General features: G+C 45.2%; 1 protein-coding gene across 7 annotated transcripts in view; it reads left to right on the top strand.

The window, feature by feature from the left end:
* Window positions 1-19,223, top strand: part of LOC126398478 (prospero homeobox protein 1-like) — a 70,769-nt gene that overhangs the window by 864 nt on the left and 50,682 nt on the right. For 3 of the 7 annotated variants that reach the window (XR_007570779.1, XM_050057852.1, XM_050057851.1), the window contains exons 1-3: window positions 3,294-4,693; window positions 7,729-9,801; window positions 13,664-13,771. Coding sequence is in view for 6 of the 7 variants with exons in the window: in XM_050057852.1 (XP_049913809.1) it covers window positions 7,795-9,801; window positions 13,664-13,771 (2,115 nt within the window). In the remaining variant the exon portion in view is untranslated. Of the gene's footprint in view, window positions 1-3,292; window positions 5,014-5,070; window positions 5,303-7,728; window positions 9,802-13,663; window positions 13,772-19,223 lie in introns of those variants that run through there. The other 4 variants (XM_050057853.1, XM_050057856.1, XM_050057855.1 and 1 more) reach the window with 4 other exon arrangements.

Here is a 19,223-nt window from a genome sequence, read left to right as displayed (position 1 = left end):
TTATTCTACACCAGAAAAATTGCCATTATTATTTTTACAGTGCAGTTCTGCATGTTGTTTGTCTACGTGGTGTTGCCGTACCCCAGCAGAGCATGGCTCATGGGGGTATTATTCGGGTAAAGTTATTGTTTTTAGTGCGTTATACTTGTGATAAAGCCCACGTTAAGTCTATTGTACCTTTTATTTATTGCGTATACATACAGTATTCTATATTGTGTGTCCCTTTTGAGTTGCCGTAGGGCAGAAGAAGCTGTTGTAAGGAACTCATGCATGTGTGAGAGTTTTTTGGTGTGACAAAATAAATGGGCAGCAGTTGCTTTTCGAGCTGTTTCACCATCTTTAGTTCCAGTTATTGTTTTATTAATCATTCAGCTAGGTGAACAGGACGCTCGGCTACGTTACTGTAATATAGCAGGAGTTTTAAATTTTTATTTTTTATTTATTTAGAGGGCACCCCTCGCTGATTTGGTCCCCCCTAATGTTGGCTCCATGGCTACGGCCTTGCATATATCCCTTCAGTTTCGCACATTATTTCTACTGACTCTTCATCATGAGGTCACCCAGTATTTTGTTTGTGCATGTTGTCACTTTTGCCTGTCATGTTGTCTTCACACTGTGTCACACTTTTACTTCTGCAACAGTGGTCGATACACATTTATGCAAATAAAGCATATTTGAATATGAGAGTGAGTGTGTGTAGTGTGCAGTATATGCCTCACTGAATGGCTTTGTAAAACAGGCCACGGAGGAGGACCAGCCTCTCTCTCTCTCTCTCTCTCTCTCTCTCTCTCACACACTCGCACACACACACACACATACACACACACATGCCTCTATAATCACCACTACTTGTAGCCTAGAAAGAGGGATATGGGTCATTGGGGGCCACACTGTGCCAGCTATCAGCCCCGGCAGCCAAAAAGTAATATCACTAATAATTACGTCTGTGTACGTTAATGTTATTTTACTACCAACAGACAAACTTTCACACACCTGTAGGTCGACAGGTGCATCTTGGGGCCGACTAGAAACAAGCGCTCCCACACACTGTCTCCAACACATGCAATTATAGGAGATTTATAAGGAACATTTTGGAACAGAGACATCCATCAAGTTATCGTGACACACTGAGACCTTCACTGGGTTATTGTGACAAAATAACATAATGAAGGTCTCTGTTGTTCCCAATAAATTAAAATCTCTTATCTCCTATTAGTGCAGGGAGTTCTTGTTATTTCACTGCAGACTTCTCTTTCTTTTTTTTGCCTTGACAAACAGAAACAATTGGGATCCATATTTCCCTCCAGCATCCTCATCTTTGATGATGGCAGCTGAATACATTAAGTGCTGGACATGAGGCCCCAACAAGGACTTTAGAGGCTGTAAGAGTCAGACGCCTACTCACTTATTACACTCGGACAAATCCTCCTCTCCTCTCCTCTGTCCTGTCTCCTAAACCTTTTTATTCAGGGACCCGGAGACCTCTCCGGAACAAAACAGCTTTTAGCGCTACCATCTCTCTCTCTGCTTGTGTTTTTCGCAAATAGCTCTCTCCCTCTCTCTCTCTCTCTCTCTCTCTTATTTCTCTAAAAAAAACTGTCTGTGAAAATAAATGGAGCTGTTGTAGGAGCACATCAAGTCATTATCTGATTAAGGCCGTTTTATAACCGCTGCTGCTCAAGGTATTAGATCTTCTCCTGAATAATATTAATTCTTTCTATGATAATTCATGTAACACAAATTTAGGAAGCAGTTTGGTTATGTTTGTTGATTTTCTGAATTCAGTTTGCTCCAAAAATAAGACAAAAACTTTAGTATTAAAAGTAGCATAATAGTTGATCCAAATTAATGCTGAGGAAAAATAGGCCACTGGCGCTTCTCCACTCCGGCATACCATCACCGCGTGCGCGCACTTATTACCACTTAATTGTGGTCAGATTGTAATAAAAAAGTACCTTTATAACACCTCTGGGAGATATACTGTTTTCACTCCCTCCCTCCTTCTGCATTTGGGCCCAACTCTAATAAATATGTCAATAAATTCAGCCATCAGTGCGCAATGCCAGAGCGCATTATCAGTCTTGGGCATCGAGGTGTGTCGCACTCGACCCAAAAAAAGAGGGGGAAAGTGAGTTTGAAATAAATACACGCGTTGATCCACCTGGAATGGGCCGCGATAAGAGCAGCCAGTGTTAACCGACACGTTTCCTCTACACCTCATCCGAGTCTTCCTTTTCCAAACACGCGTTTCTTTAATGTCCCGGCCTGTTTTTCCAGCCTGTGTGCGCACCGACGACACCCAGGGGAGCCGAGGCCAAATCAGCCACAGGCCAGTTGAGGGAGTAAAAAGGGGGGGCCGGGACACCTGCTTTGGAAAAGACACTCCAGACAGTAAAAGTTTGCTGACTTCGTTGCAATTCGTTCGTCCTAAAAAACACTTGCTTGCGACATGGAAAAGAGACTCGCCTTTTCCCTTTTGGCACCTGACAGAGGCGCATATGGAAAATAAGATTTCAAGTTAAGTGCTTTAGGATCCTGTTTGTGCAGAGGATAAAAAAAGAAGATTCGGAATCCAAAGTGAAAAGCTGGAGAAAAGGGCAAAAGCAAAAAAGTACGCTGATCTGAAAATAATAGTGTGTGAACAAGTTTTTCTTTAACAATTTGACGGATACGAATAAATGTAACTTCATTCACCATTAATAATTATTACAGCAATAATAAAAACCTTTGTTCTAAAATAAATGTATCGGTTATTATTATTTCTTAAATTTCAGACACGCAGACTGAAGCAGATAAATGCGACCTGTATTATCCAGAAATCTCATTAAACTCGATGCAGAAAATCTCTGCTGTAAAGATTAATTTCAGTGGCACACATGCCTAAATAATATCACTAAACAATTTGAGCAAATACACCTGTTGTGTAGTTGGAAGAGTAGAATATTTGCAGAGCGCAAAAACTGCAGTGTAATTTTAAATATCCAATTTGTAGGAATGCAGGAGGAGGACGAGCAGCCGTCATAATTTCATAAATCAGAAGCGAGCAGGTTTTTCAGTGGAAAGGATCAGATGTCAGTGTCCGCAGGGTTCAGCCTCACAGGTGGGAGAGTTTCAAAAGAGGAGTAAAAATCAAATAAATCATTCAAAATCTTAATTTTCAAATCATAAATGTGGATTTGTTTGCGTTTACAGTTTAACTTAATAATCACTTTCTGATGACAGTGCAGTCTTTACGCACGGAGGGGGACATTTCAATGGCAGACTGTGGATCCGAGTGACAGACGTTTCATGATGATATTCGGCTCTTAACTGAGCGTTTCACAAAGAGACGTTTAGCTCTCCTCAGATATTGGCTTCCCTGGATAATCTGAATTCCAAAGCAAAGCTCGTGAGCTTCTGTGCTGCTTTGCTTGTTTTATATATCAGACTTTGCTTTGCTGCAACCAATGAGGAAACTCTGCGCGTAAAATATCCCTACATGCCACTTTGAACCCCCCAATACCCAAGTGACCCACTACTGCAGCCTAAATGCGTACTTCACTTGCAGGAAAAAATGCACATAGTGATGTTTAAAATAAAAACACGTTAATCACTGATATTCAGACATATTAATATATCAAATTACAAAGTTGGTAATCGTTAGAAATGACTGGGCTTGACGGAATGTTAATGCGCTTTAATGGAGTCATAAACATAATCGAAACATGCGTAAACACCAGCGTTGAAAAAAAAAAGTGGTTTGATTGTAAAATAAATTGTTAATTTAGAGTTTTATTGCTACAAAGAAGGCTGGAAGAAACATTCCCAATAAACAGTATCTGCCTTAATTCATTTATTCATCTTTAAAATCATGCTTTTTGTCCTTAAATGTGTGGAACAAATCTCACTGGGTGCCAAAATAAATCAATATTTCTTAAAGTGAAATTGTTCTTATTCTTATTTTTATTCAAAATATATTTGAATCAAAGTAAAACTTTCACATTTATTATAAAGAACTTTTTAAAATGAGGATGAATAAGATGATAAAATGTGGACTATGTGTTTTATTGCGGCTTGAGGTGTAATGTCAAAGTGCGTAACGATTCTTACTCGCGCAGTCGGTGATTTGGGAAGAAAGAGATTAGTAAGAGTGGTATTTCCTTTTTTCTCCCCCTCTCTCTCTCTCTCTCTTTAGTTGTATGCTCAAGTCCCATTCTCTGGTCAAGTTCAGTGCGTTGTTCTCCGGACCGGACGGACGCTTCTTATTGGTAGGTTGCGACAGTTACATCACGCCGCTCATGACGCGCACGTCTTCCTGTTTCCTTCAGCCGCGTCTTAAAGTGAATCTTAGTGGCGGAGGAGCGCTCCAGCATCCAGTCCCTCTGCATCCAGTGCGCCTCGGAGACGCACACACGCAGTCTCTCTCTCTCTCTTTCGCACCCTCTCTTGCACTCTCTCTATGTCTCTCACTCTTTCAGTCACAGCAGAGGATAGAGGGAGAGACCGACGCGCAAGAGCTCTTTTCATCTTCTATATTTTTCCTATTTTGTTCCTTTCGCCGGCGCCGCTGACTTTATTCCAGCTCTCCTTCCTCCTCTGAGAAACTGTTACATCCCCAGCATCCAGCGATCCGCCGAGCTCTGCGTTGTATATTCTGTCTTTTTTGTGTGTTGTTGCCGTAGGAGTTCAGGTTGTCCCCCTCTTCATCTAAAGGGTAAGTAACCTTGTCCTCGGATACCTCCCTCTCTTGTTCTTGTTCTGCCTCGCCTGCGCGCGGTGGGCGGAAAAAATAAACAAATCAAACATCATGATGAACGGGAGGAAATTTATTCCGGTGGTGATCAACAGCTAATCATATCTATACGACCATTATTTGCTCTGTTTCGTTCCCCTCATCTTGATGTGTGGTAAGAGTTGTTGCGCGAGCAGCCCCTATTTTTTTTTTTTTTTTTTCTGTTGCGAGGATGATTTGCGGACGGTAGCCCAGCCTTCCTCATCAAACGCGGAGATCAAGTTGATTTGCAACTTCTGGAAGTAAGTTTTGGAAGTGTTTTTGAGACGTGACTTAAAACATGAGTTGATTTTTCACCGGAATTGAGATGTAGATTTGATCTCCCGTGCGTGTTGATGTTTTTTTGTACGTATTGTCTTTGTCCTGTGGGCTAAATCTTAATCTAACACCTCTTAAACGCCGTTGTATTTGCACAAAATCCGCACCAGGCAGTTGTGAAGCTTGTCAGTGCCCCTGTTTTGTGGACTTGGTGTGTGTCTTCTGCGGCAGCACTTTTGGAAGATTGTGGTAAAACGTTGCCGGTATGTTGTTGTAAGTGTGCGCAACTCTTTGGTCTCTCTTTGGTTTGGATAGTTTGTCCAGTGACCATATGTGCAAAAGCCATATCTCTTGTTTGTCATCTTCTAAATCTAAATATTAAGTTTAAAAAGTTGCAGCAACTGTGTGTTATTTAATTTATTTAAGTTCAAACCTGATTATTTTTTACTTTCTGTTTCTGATCATCCGGAATGTTTCAGCTTGAAATAAGGTGAAGAAGCAGCTTAAAAGGATGAGGTGAAGATCTTTAAAAGTTAGAGTGAACATCAGCTCCTTCATAGCTTTTTTTTTTTTTTTTTTAAACGAGTGAGGGTGAGAGTGCGCATGGGCAATGGGAGACAGGTGCGCCGTCGGAAAAGACAGGTGCTGGTGACTATTTCAAGCTCATTGTTAAGATCCTGAGGCGATCAAGTCAAGGTTTTTTTTCTTGGAGATGTATCACCTCTTGTCTGAGCTGCTGGATGTGGCTGTCAAGACTTGGGCCAGAGCCATTAATCAAAAGGGGGGTTTCATTTTGGTGTCACTTTAAAGGGATGGATTTTAGGAGGAAAACATTTAACTGAGCCTGATTTTACAGTAAATTTAAACTTTCGCAGTCTTTTATTGTCAGTTTGTGAAATGTTTTCTCAGAGTGACAAAGCTGCCAGTGGTGCATCACAGCACACAGTGTCTAACAAAGCCAACAGCAAAGTTGTGTGTGTGTGTGTGTGTGTGTGTGTGTGTGTGTGTGTGCGCACGCACTTTGGTGTGTGTGTGTGTGTACAGTGTGAATGTGTGTGTGAGGCTTAGTGACAAGAAAGAAGCTTTTCTTTTTTAATTAATTTTCACGTGCGGTGATGAAGTAAAGATGGTGCAATTTCTTTTAGTTACAACGAGCAAATAATCAGGTAAAGAAAATATTTTTAAATCCCACTGGAGTTCAGTTTTCTGCTGTTTTCTCACACTGAAACTGAACCTTGAAATTAGACATCTTCAAATGTCTTTTGTCTTCGAATATCGTAGCAAAATTCAACATAAATGAGTCGGATATTTGACTTTAAATTAAAGAATTTAAAGCAATGTTGCAGATCTTAAAGTTGCCTAAATGGGTGTATCGTTTGAATATATTTGCAGCCTGTAAAACTAAAGTTAAAGAAGGAATACTGTGTTTGTCATATTCATTTTAATTTTTTACTGAGCCACTGTGAGTCTTAATAAGAGCTGGTGTTTTTCTGAGGGGTGTAAAAAGAATAAGTAAATTGTTACACCACCTTTGCCACTTTTATGCGCTTCAGAAAACACTGTCAGATTTATTTTCTATTTATTTACAAACCTCAGAAATAATTTAATTTTTTAAAGAGCGGCATACAGATTAAATACTCTGTTTTAATATCACCACATTCAAGACTGGATGCATCTGATATGGCTCCGACTGAGACACTGCCACCGCTGCTTACATAGCAGTATTGATGCAGGCCTGTACTGACAAAACGTTTTGCTTTCAGAGGGGCATTAGGGTTTTTGTAAGAGCGCTTTAAGTTGCTCCTTGCCAGAGTTGACCCTTGTGACCTATTCATTTGAGCAGAATTAACTGCCCTTGCCAGATGAAAAGACAAACAAAAAACACAGAAGTGAGCTCACGCTGGCACCAAAATCAATAGGCCTATTTTGTGTTTCTTTTATGTGTCACTCTCCCCGTTGCTTAAGATATGATGGCCATATTGATTAATGTGAGCACGGGACTTGCATTTTAAAATTATGCAACGTGTAAACGGGGTTTAAAATGAGAATATTTTGTCGAGTTGACCAAACGATCGCTCACTTACATAATAGGATTTCATGAAGGGTATACAATGTACATTGCCTCCTCTTGTACACCACTTTTTAATTTTCTTTTTTTAGAAACTCTTAACCCGATTTCTTTTATTTTATTTTGTGTTAATAGCTCCTGTGTTGCCTCACACCGCACAAAAATGGAAATGAGGACAAGTACTTAAGTAATTATCATAATTTTATGCAGCTTTGTGTTCCGTGGGAACTGGTTCAGTGTCGCACGGCGTGTAACAGGGGACAGGATAAAATGTAGGACTTTGCCCTGGAATGTCGAGCCAAGGCCTAATTCTGACCCCATCTTGCCTGTTCCCTTTACCCCTCTGTCTCTGGTCCTTCTGCCTAACTGTAATCACGGATGCACCCGTCCCTTTTCAAAGCATATTAGGAGAGACTGGCTGCTGGCTTGAGGCAGAACTCTTCTCTTTTTATCCATATCATCATCTAATGCAAATCTCTAGAGGTTCATAGATTTTAATTGTTTCAGTTTATCAAAAACTGTAAAGCTTTTCTTTTGAAAATAAAGTGTTGGAAAATAAATGCATCAGTGACTTAGACTCTGAAAATCTTCCTCACTTTGAGTCATGCATCTGTGAATTTTTTGCCCACAGGTACTCAGAGGCTTTGATCCTAGAGGACTGGGTTTGCGGGATATGGCCCAATAGCAGCAGCCCGTGATGCCGGACCATGACAGCGACTCCCTCCTGAACAGACAGACCAAGCGAAGACGTGTGGACATTGGTGTTAAGAGGACCGTGGGCAGCACAGCCTCCTCCACAGCAGCAGCCACAACAACAACCACTGATAACATTGCCCGCGCCAAAGCAGCCATTTTCAGTGCCATGAACTCTCTGAGCTCCCACTCTCACCACGGATCAGACACCGACTCCATGGAGTGCTCTGTAGTGCAGCCACATGGTGGGCCTGGCGTTGTGTCAGCCAGCGACAGCGAGTCCAAGTCCAATGTACTCCGAAAGCTACTGAAGAGGGCCAACTCATACGAGGACACCATGATGCCCTTCCCTGGCACCACAATTATCTCCCAGCTTCTCAAGAATAACATGGCGAAAAATGGAGGGGGACCCGAGAGGGGAGAAAGAGGGGACAGGGGTGATAGAGGGGATGTCGGCTTCCCCGGATCAGGGCTTTCCAATGCAAGTTCAGATGCTCCCCAGGAAGATGCCTGCAGTAACTCCTCCCATGATAGCACCCCTCAAGAATGCTTGTCACCCTTTGGTCGCCCTCCCGGCCTGGCCTCGTTTGACATTGAACGTCTCAATGATGAACACCTGCGTGCCAAGCGAGCCCGTGTAGAGAACATTATACGTGGTATGAGCCACTCGCCCAGTGTGGTGGTACCTGCTGCCTCCCGTCATGAGCGCGACCATGAGATGGATGGAGACCGGGAGATGGATCTAGACTGCCCACCCCCTCAGTCTCAGCAGCAGGCCCCCAGCAGCCCACGGGGAGGCGAGGTGTGCAGCAGTAGCAGCCGAGAGAACAAGCGTAAGCAGCGTCTGCCTCAGCAGCAGCAACAGAGCTTCACCCAGCTGGTGTGCCAGAGGAAGGAACAGAAGCAGGAGGAGCGACGGCAACTGAAGCTGCAGCTGGAGGACATGCAGAAACAGCTACGCCAGCTGCAGGAGAAGTTCTTTCAGATCTATGACTCGACCGATGACTCAGAACACAACGACCTCCACAATGACCTCCACAACGACATAGGGAACATGTCTGAAGACAGCCCGGGCAGGTCTGACACCGGTGGCGATGACCGGGGTGGAGATGACTTGCGCTCTGACAATGAAATGTCTGACTTGGACCCGGGCCATTTCCTCGACAGGGCGCGGGCGTTGCTTCAGGAGCAGGCCATGCTGGCGGACGGAGAGAAGCCAAGAAGAGAGGGGCTCAGCCGGAGCAAAGGACAAGGAGGTCCAGGCTCCTCCATGCATGCTGAAGGTAAACAACTGGCAGAAACACTCAAGCAGGAACTCAATTCAGCCATGACCCAGGTGGTGGACACAGTGGTTAAGGTGTTTGCCAAGCCTCCACGCCCCACACCCCAGCAGGCCTTCCCCTCGCTCTCCATACCTCCTGAGAGATTTCCCACCACCGTCAATGGAGACAACCCCAACTTCCATACCGCCAACCAGAGGCTGCAGTGCTTCGGCGATGTCATCATTCCCAATCCACTAGACTCCTTCGCCAGCATGCCCGGGATGCCCGGTCCCACCAACGACCAAACCGAAGCGATACCCTTAGTTGTGAGGAAGACACCCAGCGAGCACCACCACCACCAGTCCTCAGCTGTGGGAGCCCATGGCGGGCACCACCACCCCGTCCTCCACCCCTCATCGCTCTCAGCCTCCATGGGCTTCAGTCCCCCATCCTTTAGACACCCTTTTCCACTGCCTCTCATGGGCTACCCTTTCCAGAGCCCCCTCGGTGGGCCCACAGGTGGCTACCCAGGCAAGGACCGTTCCTCTCCAGACTCTATGGACCTGTCCCGGGAGACCACCAGCCTGAGGACCAAGATGGCATCAGGTCACCACATGGGGCACCACCATCGCTCTTGTTCACCAGCGCACACTGGCAGCACAGCCGAGGGACTCTCCCTGTCCCTCATCAAGTCTGAGTGCAGTGATCTCCAAGACATGGCCGACATCTCTCCCTACTCAGGCAGCAATGTATCCTTCAAAAAAATCTTTGTAGTTTGTGTGTGTGAGAGTGTGTGTGTTTGAGGGGGTTGAAAGGCAATAATAAGTGACCCTGATGTTTTAAACTCTTCATAGTCCAGTTCAGACAAGCTCAAGCTGGTGTAAGCGAGGAAAAATCAGATTTCAGGTGGTAATTCCCCGCAGAGACAGGTGTGAAGCATTGCCTCTGAACCACAAAGAGTTAAAAATCAAACTCTTTTTAGCCTGCTTGAAACTAGCCTAAGAAAACGGAGAAATTGTTGATGAATCACTTTTCCTCCCACTGCTGTTCTCTTCTCCATTGTACTGCATTGTTGTATTTATTTTTGTACTCATACCTCTTCCTTCCCCAGCACCGTACTGCCTTTTCTTCCATCTTCAATCCTAAGTGCTTTAAAAGCTCGGTTGTCACATATCACTTACTCACGAAGATTAGGTCCCCACGACATTTACCGCCCCAATTCCTTTTGATAAAAAATGCCCCTGAAAGAACAAGGAGATAGCATCCCGAAACTTGGCACACAATGGTGTTATATAGCCTCCCTTATAGTTTAACCCCAGCATGCCCCAATCATGCCCTACGGATAAAGAGGCTATCCCCTATGGGAGGCTCAAATTGAATCCCCCGGGGACTCCGGACTAATAGCTTAAACAGATACATTCAGTCTCTGTTTCCCCCTATACCTCCTTAGTCCCTAAGTATTCAACACCCCTTAACCCTTATGAAAGTTTTATTCGTCTCACACTGCTTGTCCTTAGAAAGCTTTGTCTTCAAGTCATTAACATTCATTACATGCTTAAGAAATTAATCCAACAGCTCTTTACCTGTTGGGGCATATTAGTTAAGTGAATATGCCTTGTTTTTGCTGTTGTGGGTACCTGAGTGCCTTGCGTTTTTTTTTTCCGAGTGTGTCTGTGTGTGTCTTTTTGTGTGTGTCACAAAAGGTTCGCCTGAGGACTCAGTAAAGATGTATATTTATGATTGCTTGTGTTTTCTCTTGTGTTCCTCTTATCATCCATCGCTGTTGTAAAAAGCCCACAATCATTGTCGTTTCTTTTCCCTTTTTTTCATTTCATAAAGATCTGTCAACAGCCCGGGGGGCCCTTCGGCTGTTGCTTGGCAGCCAAATACTTCTTTTTTTGTTTTCCCTCCCTGCAAAACCCCCCCCCCCTCCTCCCTGTCTTTTCTTTGAAGCGGACGTTAACAGGTGTTTGCAGCGAGCTGTTTATCTTTCATTACCTCGCCTTGTCTTGTCTTCTGACCCAAGGGTGAACGCTTTCCAGAGATCCATAATCCTTTGCTTCTGCGGGCTCCCGATGGAGGGATGAAAAGAGAAAAGGGAGAGAGACACATACAGAGACTGAGAGAAAGTAGAAAACAATCAAACAATAACCACATATGCCAGATGCTGTGGCTTTCATTGTAGCATTTATAAATTCAGGGCATTAGCAGATGTACTTCCCTAAATGGAAAGAAAAGGCAGAACAACATGTCCACAAGTTGTTGGTTTTTTTTTTTCATCTTTTATTTTTGATTCCACAGGTTCAGGAACAAAGTTTGACATTTACAAGATATAGATTGGTATTTTTTCATATTATAATTAGATACTTATAAATCATTTTATTTGCATTTGTACTCTCTCGTTTATAGATTTAAAAAAATACATTTTCTTTTTTTTTTTTTTTTCGGAGCCTCAGAAGCCAGAGACAGCTTGTCAGACATTTTGCGAGGTGTGTTCAAGTTCACCAGCTCTCGGCAGCATCGTGGAGCAGATGGCTGCTATCAATTTCCTCATTTGTTCTCAGTCCGACTCCAAATATTCTTGTCCTTACACCTGGAATTAGGGAGTGGAGCAGCTATTTCCCTCTCATGACTTTGGGTTTTGGGGGATGTGTCGTGAGAATGATGATGTCTTGTCAGATGTGGCAGGCGAACAGTGGGCCAGCTGGTATGAGTGCACCATCATGACAAAATAATAGCCTCGCACGCCACCCCTAAGTCCAATCACAATTACATTTGCAAGCTGTGAGTGAATCGGAGATGAAAATGCCTCATCAGGAGATATGAAGCTTCTTAATTGCCGTCTGAAGGGAGGTGATATTGTGTTTATGGCCGGAGAGGTAAAACCTTGACGTCTTTGTTTTAAAATAATTTTTAATTCCCGCGATAAGGGGAAAGCGATGCTAATCCTAATTGAAAAAGCAAAAACAAATTAATCTAAGTGTAAGTGCGCAGCTTTCACCGCAAACAAATCCCACCTTGCCTTACTGAGAAAGAGCTCTCTTTTTCTCTGTCTCTCCCTCCCTCTCTCTGTCTCTCTGTCTGAGGATCCATTGTATCCCCTCCACTTGGAGCAGATGGTGTGGTGTGGAGAGTGAAGTGCTGCTCTTTTGGCCAGGCCTGACAGAGTAACACCAGTCTGCCAGGGTTTCCCCCACAAGACCCTCGCTGCGTATACAACTCTCTCTCCCTTTCCCTCTCCCTCACTGAATCAGACAAAGTAGACAGGGTTTTTAAGGAGCCAACCCAGTGTGGTTCAGTATTTGCTGGCTTTGCTGTGTAACCCTGAGGCCAAGGGCAATCCAATCTAGCAGCTGATGCCTTCTTCCCACTCTATAGTTACAGCTACATCTGGACACTTGACTGATTTTAACGATCACAGCCACCCCTGTAGATCATAAATAATGTCAAGCAATGTATTTTGTCCACTGGAGTGTAAACAGTCTTCATGAAAACTTGGGGCTGTGTCTTCTGTGTAATTTAAAGCCCTGTCTTGCTCCTGCTTGATGAAAACCCTTGTTGAAACAGCCTGAGGTTTTAACATGCAGCCCGCCCCCCACCCCTAGTTCCCTTTTCAATGTCTTATCCTCCAGATTGATATTATCAGATGCATTATACGGCCGTTAATTCACCATGGAAATGGCTTGGGCCGTTCGGTGGCGCAGATGTGTTTCAGTCCCCCCATCACTGGCTGAGTCCAAAGCCTCAGAGCCCCTCTTCTCCTTCTCCTCCTCCTTCTTTTGCTCCTCCAAGGGTTTGGCAGCGGCAGCGAGGCTGGGGGGTAGTAGGGGTGGAGCAGAGGGAGGAGGAGGGGGATGTAATTGAAGGTTGGAACCATACTATCCCTCAAGGTGCCCCCACCAGCCCATCTCCATCTCCATCCTCCTCGCTGTTCAATCCAGGCGATCCATTAGGAAGACAAGGCCTCTGACATGTATTTGAATATGGCCTGTGCGAGTGCGAGAAGGTTTTTCATGTTGCTCGGGCCGGGACTATCTCCTAGACCTTGTTTTGTCACTGATATGAAGCCAATATCAGACAGTCATATTCAGGCTTGGCATGTGTTGTCGCCAAGCCATTAGGCCTTCTTGCCCGTCACTGGCGTTAACTGCTGTCTTTGTCTGTGATATGCAAATGCCTCCTTTTTTCTTCCTCCTTTTTTTTGGGTGGAGGTTAGTGTGGGGTGTAGGCAAAGGCGTTTGCTTACTTTGACTGTGAAATGAGCCTCCTTATGTAAAAGCATCGGCTGTACTGCTGGCCGGCGTTTTATTTACCGTGACGCTCTCACACCTGATACGGACGATGCTAATTGCAAGCAAATGGTTTTGCTTTGGTGCACTGTCTTCTGGCCTCCCCCCACCAACACCACCACCACCGCCGCTCTCCAGCCCCCCCAGCATTCATGCCTGAAAGGAGATTTGGTTACCCATCATCCAAATGATAATTTCTTGCCAATCTTGCTGCCAATTATTAGCATCTACATATTGTATTTGTGATGACATCAGTAGCTTGATCTACCAGATTGTTTCCATCCAAACAGTTGTTAATCTCCTTAATGGCAGCTATGTCCAGATCCAAGAGGGTCTCTCCCCCAATCATCTGAAGAAGGCCAAGCTTATGTTTTTCTACACCCGCTACCCGAGTTCTAATATGCTGAAGATGTTCTTCTCTGATGTCAAGGTAAGCCAAAAGGTGTTCTACCTCTTCTTCTTTTATTAAACAACCTTTGCTAGTGTTTTCAATTTGATTTTGGTGCATCAAACACTTACTTTCCTGCATTATGGTGAGTTTTTATGCACCAATTTGTGCCTCTTCTGAATAAATTTATGCTGTAAATGTCTTTAATTTTGTCAAAAAAAGTCCTCTTCTACTTTCATGTCTTTATTGAGGAGTAACAAAAGCACATATTCTAAATATCTAGGGTCATGTTCCCTCTTTCCCCCCGACATCTACACCCGTGCATTCGGCTGTTCTTTGTACCTTCATCTTCTTGAGATAATGACGTCTTTTGCTGCGTGTAACAAGTGTAAAATTGATGACACTCTGTCGCCTCTCTTTTCTCTTTTGCCACATTTCTTATTTGTACATTTCGTCTCCGCACCTGCTGTAAAAGGGGGATTCATTAATTGTGTGCCAGCTTCAGTTGCCGCGAACAGCGTATACTCGTCTGTCTTGAAACGAGGCCCTCTCCCTCCCCTAAGTTATGGTTTTATGCAAAAGATGAAAGAAGAGGAAGTTGAATGGGTTTACATGAGGGAGCTGGAGAGCCTATGAGTATTCTAAAGATAAAGAGCGGGATGAGTAATGAAGAGGTGGAGAGGGCAGAGAGGAGGATGGAGCCCAGAGACGGAGGAGTGGTTATCTGAGCAGGTGTAGGGTGGATGGTTTGATAGAGGGAGGGGAGAAGAGAAAGAGTCGGTTTTAGGGGGAACATGGCGAGGATGAGCGTTAGCGCCGCTGGGAGTTTAATGAAGGAAATTTTGGAAAACAAAGCACAATATGTTAGCTGCAGAAAAAAAAAACAAGAACACAATGGCCGTTGAAGTGTGTGCGACCGAGTTTGTGCGTTGTTGTTGTTGTTGTTGTTGTTTTGTGTGTGCGCGCCCCTCTCGGACCATACGGAGGGGTAAACACTGTGACATATCCAGGCCATCTTATTCAAATCAGAAGATAAAGGTCCCCTTTTTTCCCAGCTGCCCCCTCTTGGATGCCGTCGCTCGTGGGTCACGTGGTTTTCTCTCAGCACATCATTGGTCAGGTTGAAAAGGAGGGTTACACAGCGCACCTGTAAATGCTGATCCATTACAAAACTCCTCAATATTAAAGCACCCTACTGGTTTTACATTCATGTTACAACAATTTCTATTGAAGATCACTTAGTTTCACTGACTGATCACACACAGGGAGGTGGCCTCTCCTTGGTGGCCTCCTCGTGAATGACATCATCAGATACTTAAACAAGGTCAAGATAGTTAAGGGGATTATGAGTCAGTTTGTTTTTGTTTTCAGTGGCGCACAATGGACTCAAGCTGTAAGTTAGCAGACATGTATGGGAATGAGACTAACTATCTAATTAGATGCAGCCAGCGCGGCCTCTTAGCGAGTGGCCGTCCTCAGACAAAAGTCTTGAAGGCTAATCAGGTCTCGACTAATCGGGTCTTGACTGTCAAGAATCTAATGAACGTGGGAAGTGGGTTGCCCTAACAACTGGGGGACGCTGTGTCTGTTGCCCCCCTTCATTAAGCTCCTTTTAAGACTATTGTGACTTTTTTTTTTGACTTCTGGTGTTTGTGAAATGTTTTGACAGATGTCTCAAAATGCCATTGTTTGCGCCGCTAATGACGGCCTACAGTATCATCCCGCTAGCTTTGAGACGTCTCATTGTGATCGCAGATATTGTTATGATAAGGGGTGAGTAATTATAACAGATTAATGCGCAGATTAAATAAATATATGCAGTCAATTAATGAAGTTAGCAGAAGTTGTTGCCTTTGTGAAGAGATAGTGTGTGATGCGTAGGTGTGGATTTTGGGGGGTGACACAGGGGGCAGGTCCGCCTCAATATTTAAAATATTTGTCCCCCAATAAAAGCATAGAAGTTGCAGAAGATTTTTATTGTGGCGAAATTAAATTAACACCATAAATTAGTGCGCAAACATTCATGAGAATGCAGGAAATTAAGTGGTTGATGCTCAAATTTTTTGGCGGAAGACCCCCAGATTCCCCGTTTCATGTGCTTCCTGAAACAAAACCTACACCATTAATATACTGTATAATAATTCCAGGCTGTTTGGACCTTCGTGTATTGTATCGTTTTTAAGCTGACACACACACACCTTGCGTTCTTTATCCGCCTCTCTGCGGCTCTTTCAGCGGCAGGCTTCAATATTTGGGCCAGTCATGTGCCGTGGAGTGGCGGAGGTCAGGAGGGTTTTCCCCCTTTTCTATATGTCATTCCTTCTCTTTTCTTTTTTTTCGCTGATGGTGTGGCATGGTATGTGTGCCTCGGCGGGGCCGGGGAGAAAGAAAAGCCAGCCGCTGGATTTGAGTCGCCGCAGTAACAAAAGCCCGCTTTCCAGGGCCGCTTTTTGTGTGCAGTCAGCCAATAGGCAGCCGGAGATTATCTCCCACAATTCACCCCTGCGAAAACAGGAAACGTTGGAAAGCCCTGATGACTGTGAAGGGGCTTACGAGAGAGAGAGAGAGGGAGAGAGGGAGAAAGAGTGAGAGCGAAAGAGAGAGAGGGAGAGGCCCGTACAGGCTTCTCTGTCTTTCTGCTCTCCTCTCCGGTTGTTCTGGATGTAGCTTAGCACTCTGAGGTCATCTGTGTGCTTTCTGCTCCACTGCTGACCACTGTGTCACAGAAAGTGTTGACGAGAGACACACTTTGGCTTTTCGGCTAATCATTTTTATCCCAAACCAAAAGACGGGACTGTAAAAACCAATTTCATTCTCTTTTATTCTACATTAATAATAAATTTGCTCGTGTGTGTGTGGAGAAGTTTGAGACTAACGATTAAAGCGCCTGAATACTTTTGGCAGGCGACTAACATAGCTTAGACCAAGGATGCTTGAGTGTTTTCCTATTCTGGACTTAAGTATGCGCCTGTGCATGGGCAGAACATATGTGTGTGTGTGCGTGTGCGTGTGTGTGCGCCACTTTCTATCTTGTGCTGTTAGCACTAAGCGCTGACCTTTCACAGGCTCTTGAGTGTGAGTGTGAGAAACACGCTCTCGCTGTCTCTCTCTCATCTGCCTCTCAGCCAGGCGCACACACACACACACACACACACTTACACGCTCAAACGCAGACACACATTTTTTTTTTTTTTCTCGCTGCATCTCATGTCTGTGCTGGCTGACCCCTGCCAGCTCTGATTAAGGAGCTGCAGTGATGTGCTCCTTTGAACCAATTCCCTCCTTTTACACCGAACACACTTAGCCGCTATCAGGGGGTCTCTGTCCCCCCACCAGCAAACGTAATGAACCAAGACTGCTGGAAGCTGCGGGGGGGACTTGCCAAACCCGAGTCCCTGAGTGTGTTGGATGCAGCTGATGCAGATATAATGCAATTTAGTGTGTTTACCTGCATGCACAGTAAATATTGTGCCTTTCTGTGTGCTCCGCGCTGTGATTGAGCCACAGTTGAGTTCAGTAGCACAGGCCCTAATACATCTTCTCCGGAGCTGTCCGTATAATAAAGTAATCCTTGTCCAAATGACAAATCTATCCGTCACTCGGCTGCAGTGACACCAAAGGTCTCCTGCATGAGCGATGGCAACTCTTTCACTGACTTTAATCTCAGTATGTAGCGCTCAATCTCGCACGCGCTCAGATGCATGTACGCACACATGCTGGCACAGATTGACGCCAATTCGCTAAATGTCTTGGACTGGCAGACTTGTTCTGATCTTACGTGTGAGGCGAGGTTTATATCACGCTGACAACTTGAGTGAAATAGTGTTTTTGTGCTTTGTCACACACACGACTGTCTGCTACATTGTTTGTGTTTAAGAATAGCCCCGTGCAGCCGATGTATTTGTAAGTGTCAGTAGTTTGTTTGTTTGACACTGCGATGTCACGACCCCAGCTTGCTGACTGCTCACGTTCCGACCCTCTGCCCCCCCCACCAGAGAAACGCCATTGTCCGACGGCGCTGACCTGCACCCGTCCTCCTCTCCTCCCTCCCTCACTCATTTCCCCATTTATGCTCACCCTGCACTTTAGGACAGCCACCATGCTACCCCCCCGCCTCCCTTCCACCACCACCACCTCCCCCACATACACCCTCCCAAACCCCTGCCAAACAATGTCAAGCGGACTTATTCTTTCCCACTCCGCCATTATGTCATCCGCTGATCATTCCAGAAAGGCACGGCCCCTCTCCTTTAGCCCCGTCCCACCTTGGTCCAACTCTCTCTGATTCGCCAACTTTCCCTGCCCGTCTCTCTCTCTGTGCTCTGCCTGCTGCCTCGCCTTCCCATCTTCATGTGCTTGCGTGTGTTTGACTGCCACCCCAGATCGCGAAGAGTGTGCGTGTCTGTGTGTTGTGGAACAATAGCCAGAGCCTAATCTCCATGTCAAAACCGCTCTGCCTCCCCAGTGAGCAGTCCGCTCAGCGTTTAGTAGCGTTTTGTCCCCCCATTCTTCCAGCACCACAAAAAGAGCAGAGCGGAGGGAGGAGTGAAGGCCTGTGTGTGTGTTTCTGTGTGTGTGTGGACGAAGGGTGTGGGTGATGGTTGGGGGTATCAAGCTTTCACAGCCTAGAATTTTGAATTTACGAGTAATTTCAGGGAGTCACTGAGGAGGGGGGGTGTTATGTGGATGTTTTCAGGGGTTATATCAGAGCTTTCAGTGGGGCATTTTAGGGTGACTGAGCTCGGCAGCTATCCTGAGCCCCCGAGGTCCTTATCTAGTGGTTTGGATGTTTAGACAGTGTGTTTTCACTGCTGAGACCAGGCGGAAAAAGAGCCGGGACCAGCAGAGGCTCTTAATAGGTTTACCTCGCCCTATTGAATCCAGCCAAGCGGCACAGATCAGATAGCCACAGCCTTCTCCGCAACGCTTATCGTCTCTGTCTTCCCCTCTCTTTCTCTTTCTTTTTGCTCTTTTTCTTCTCCTTTCTTTCTGCCTGAGAGGTGCGGAGAGGGGAGGAGAATCAGGGTGTAATTGGTGAACGGGGTTAAGTACATGTTTGAGCCCCCTGCGGGCCGGGGCGCTTCAGATGATGACTTAATCGTTTTTCTGGTCAATTATGTGTTTGCGGTCTCGCCCCCCCCTCCCCCCCTTTCCACCTCACTCTCCACTCTCAGGGTTATGATAGGGGGGAGGTCTGCTCCCAGTGGGGAGGATGAACCACACGCACACTCTCTCCCACTCNATGTCTCTATTATCTTCCCTCGCTCCACAACCTGTGATCTTCCTTGCTCTCGTCTTTTATCTTTCTCTCTCGGTTTCTTTGCAGCCTTTTAAGTTATCACCTCATGTCTCGACTCCCTGATGCGAAATGACACGCTGTCATCCTTACACTTCTCCTTTTCACTCATACTTATATCCAGTGGCTTAGAAAGGCTCAGCACCGCCTCTACACTGCTTGCATGAAGAATATTTACACATTTCTATCTTTTCAACA

Source organism: Epinephelus moara, chromosome 12 (genome assembly GCF_006386435.1).
Source record: "Epinephelus moara isolate mb chromosome 12, YSFRI_EMoa_1.0, whole genome shotgun sequence".
Lineage (NCBI taxonomy): Eukaryota > Metazoa > Chordata > Actinopteri > Perciformes > Serranidae > Epinephelus > Epinephelus moara.
The sequence above is the reverse complement of the archived record's forward strand: the minus strand, read 5'-3'. Positions and strand labels throughout refer to the sequence as shown.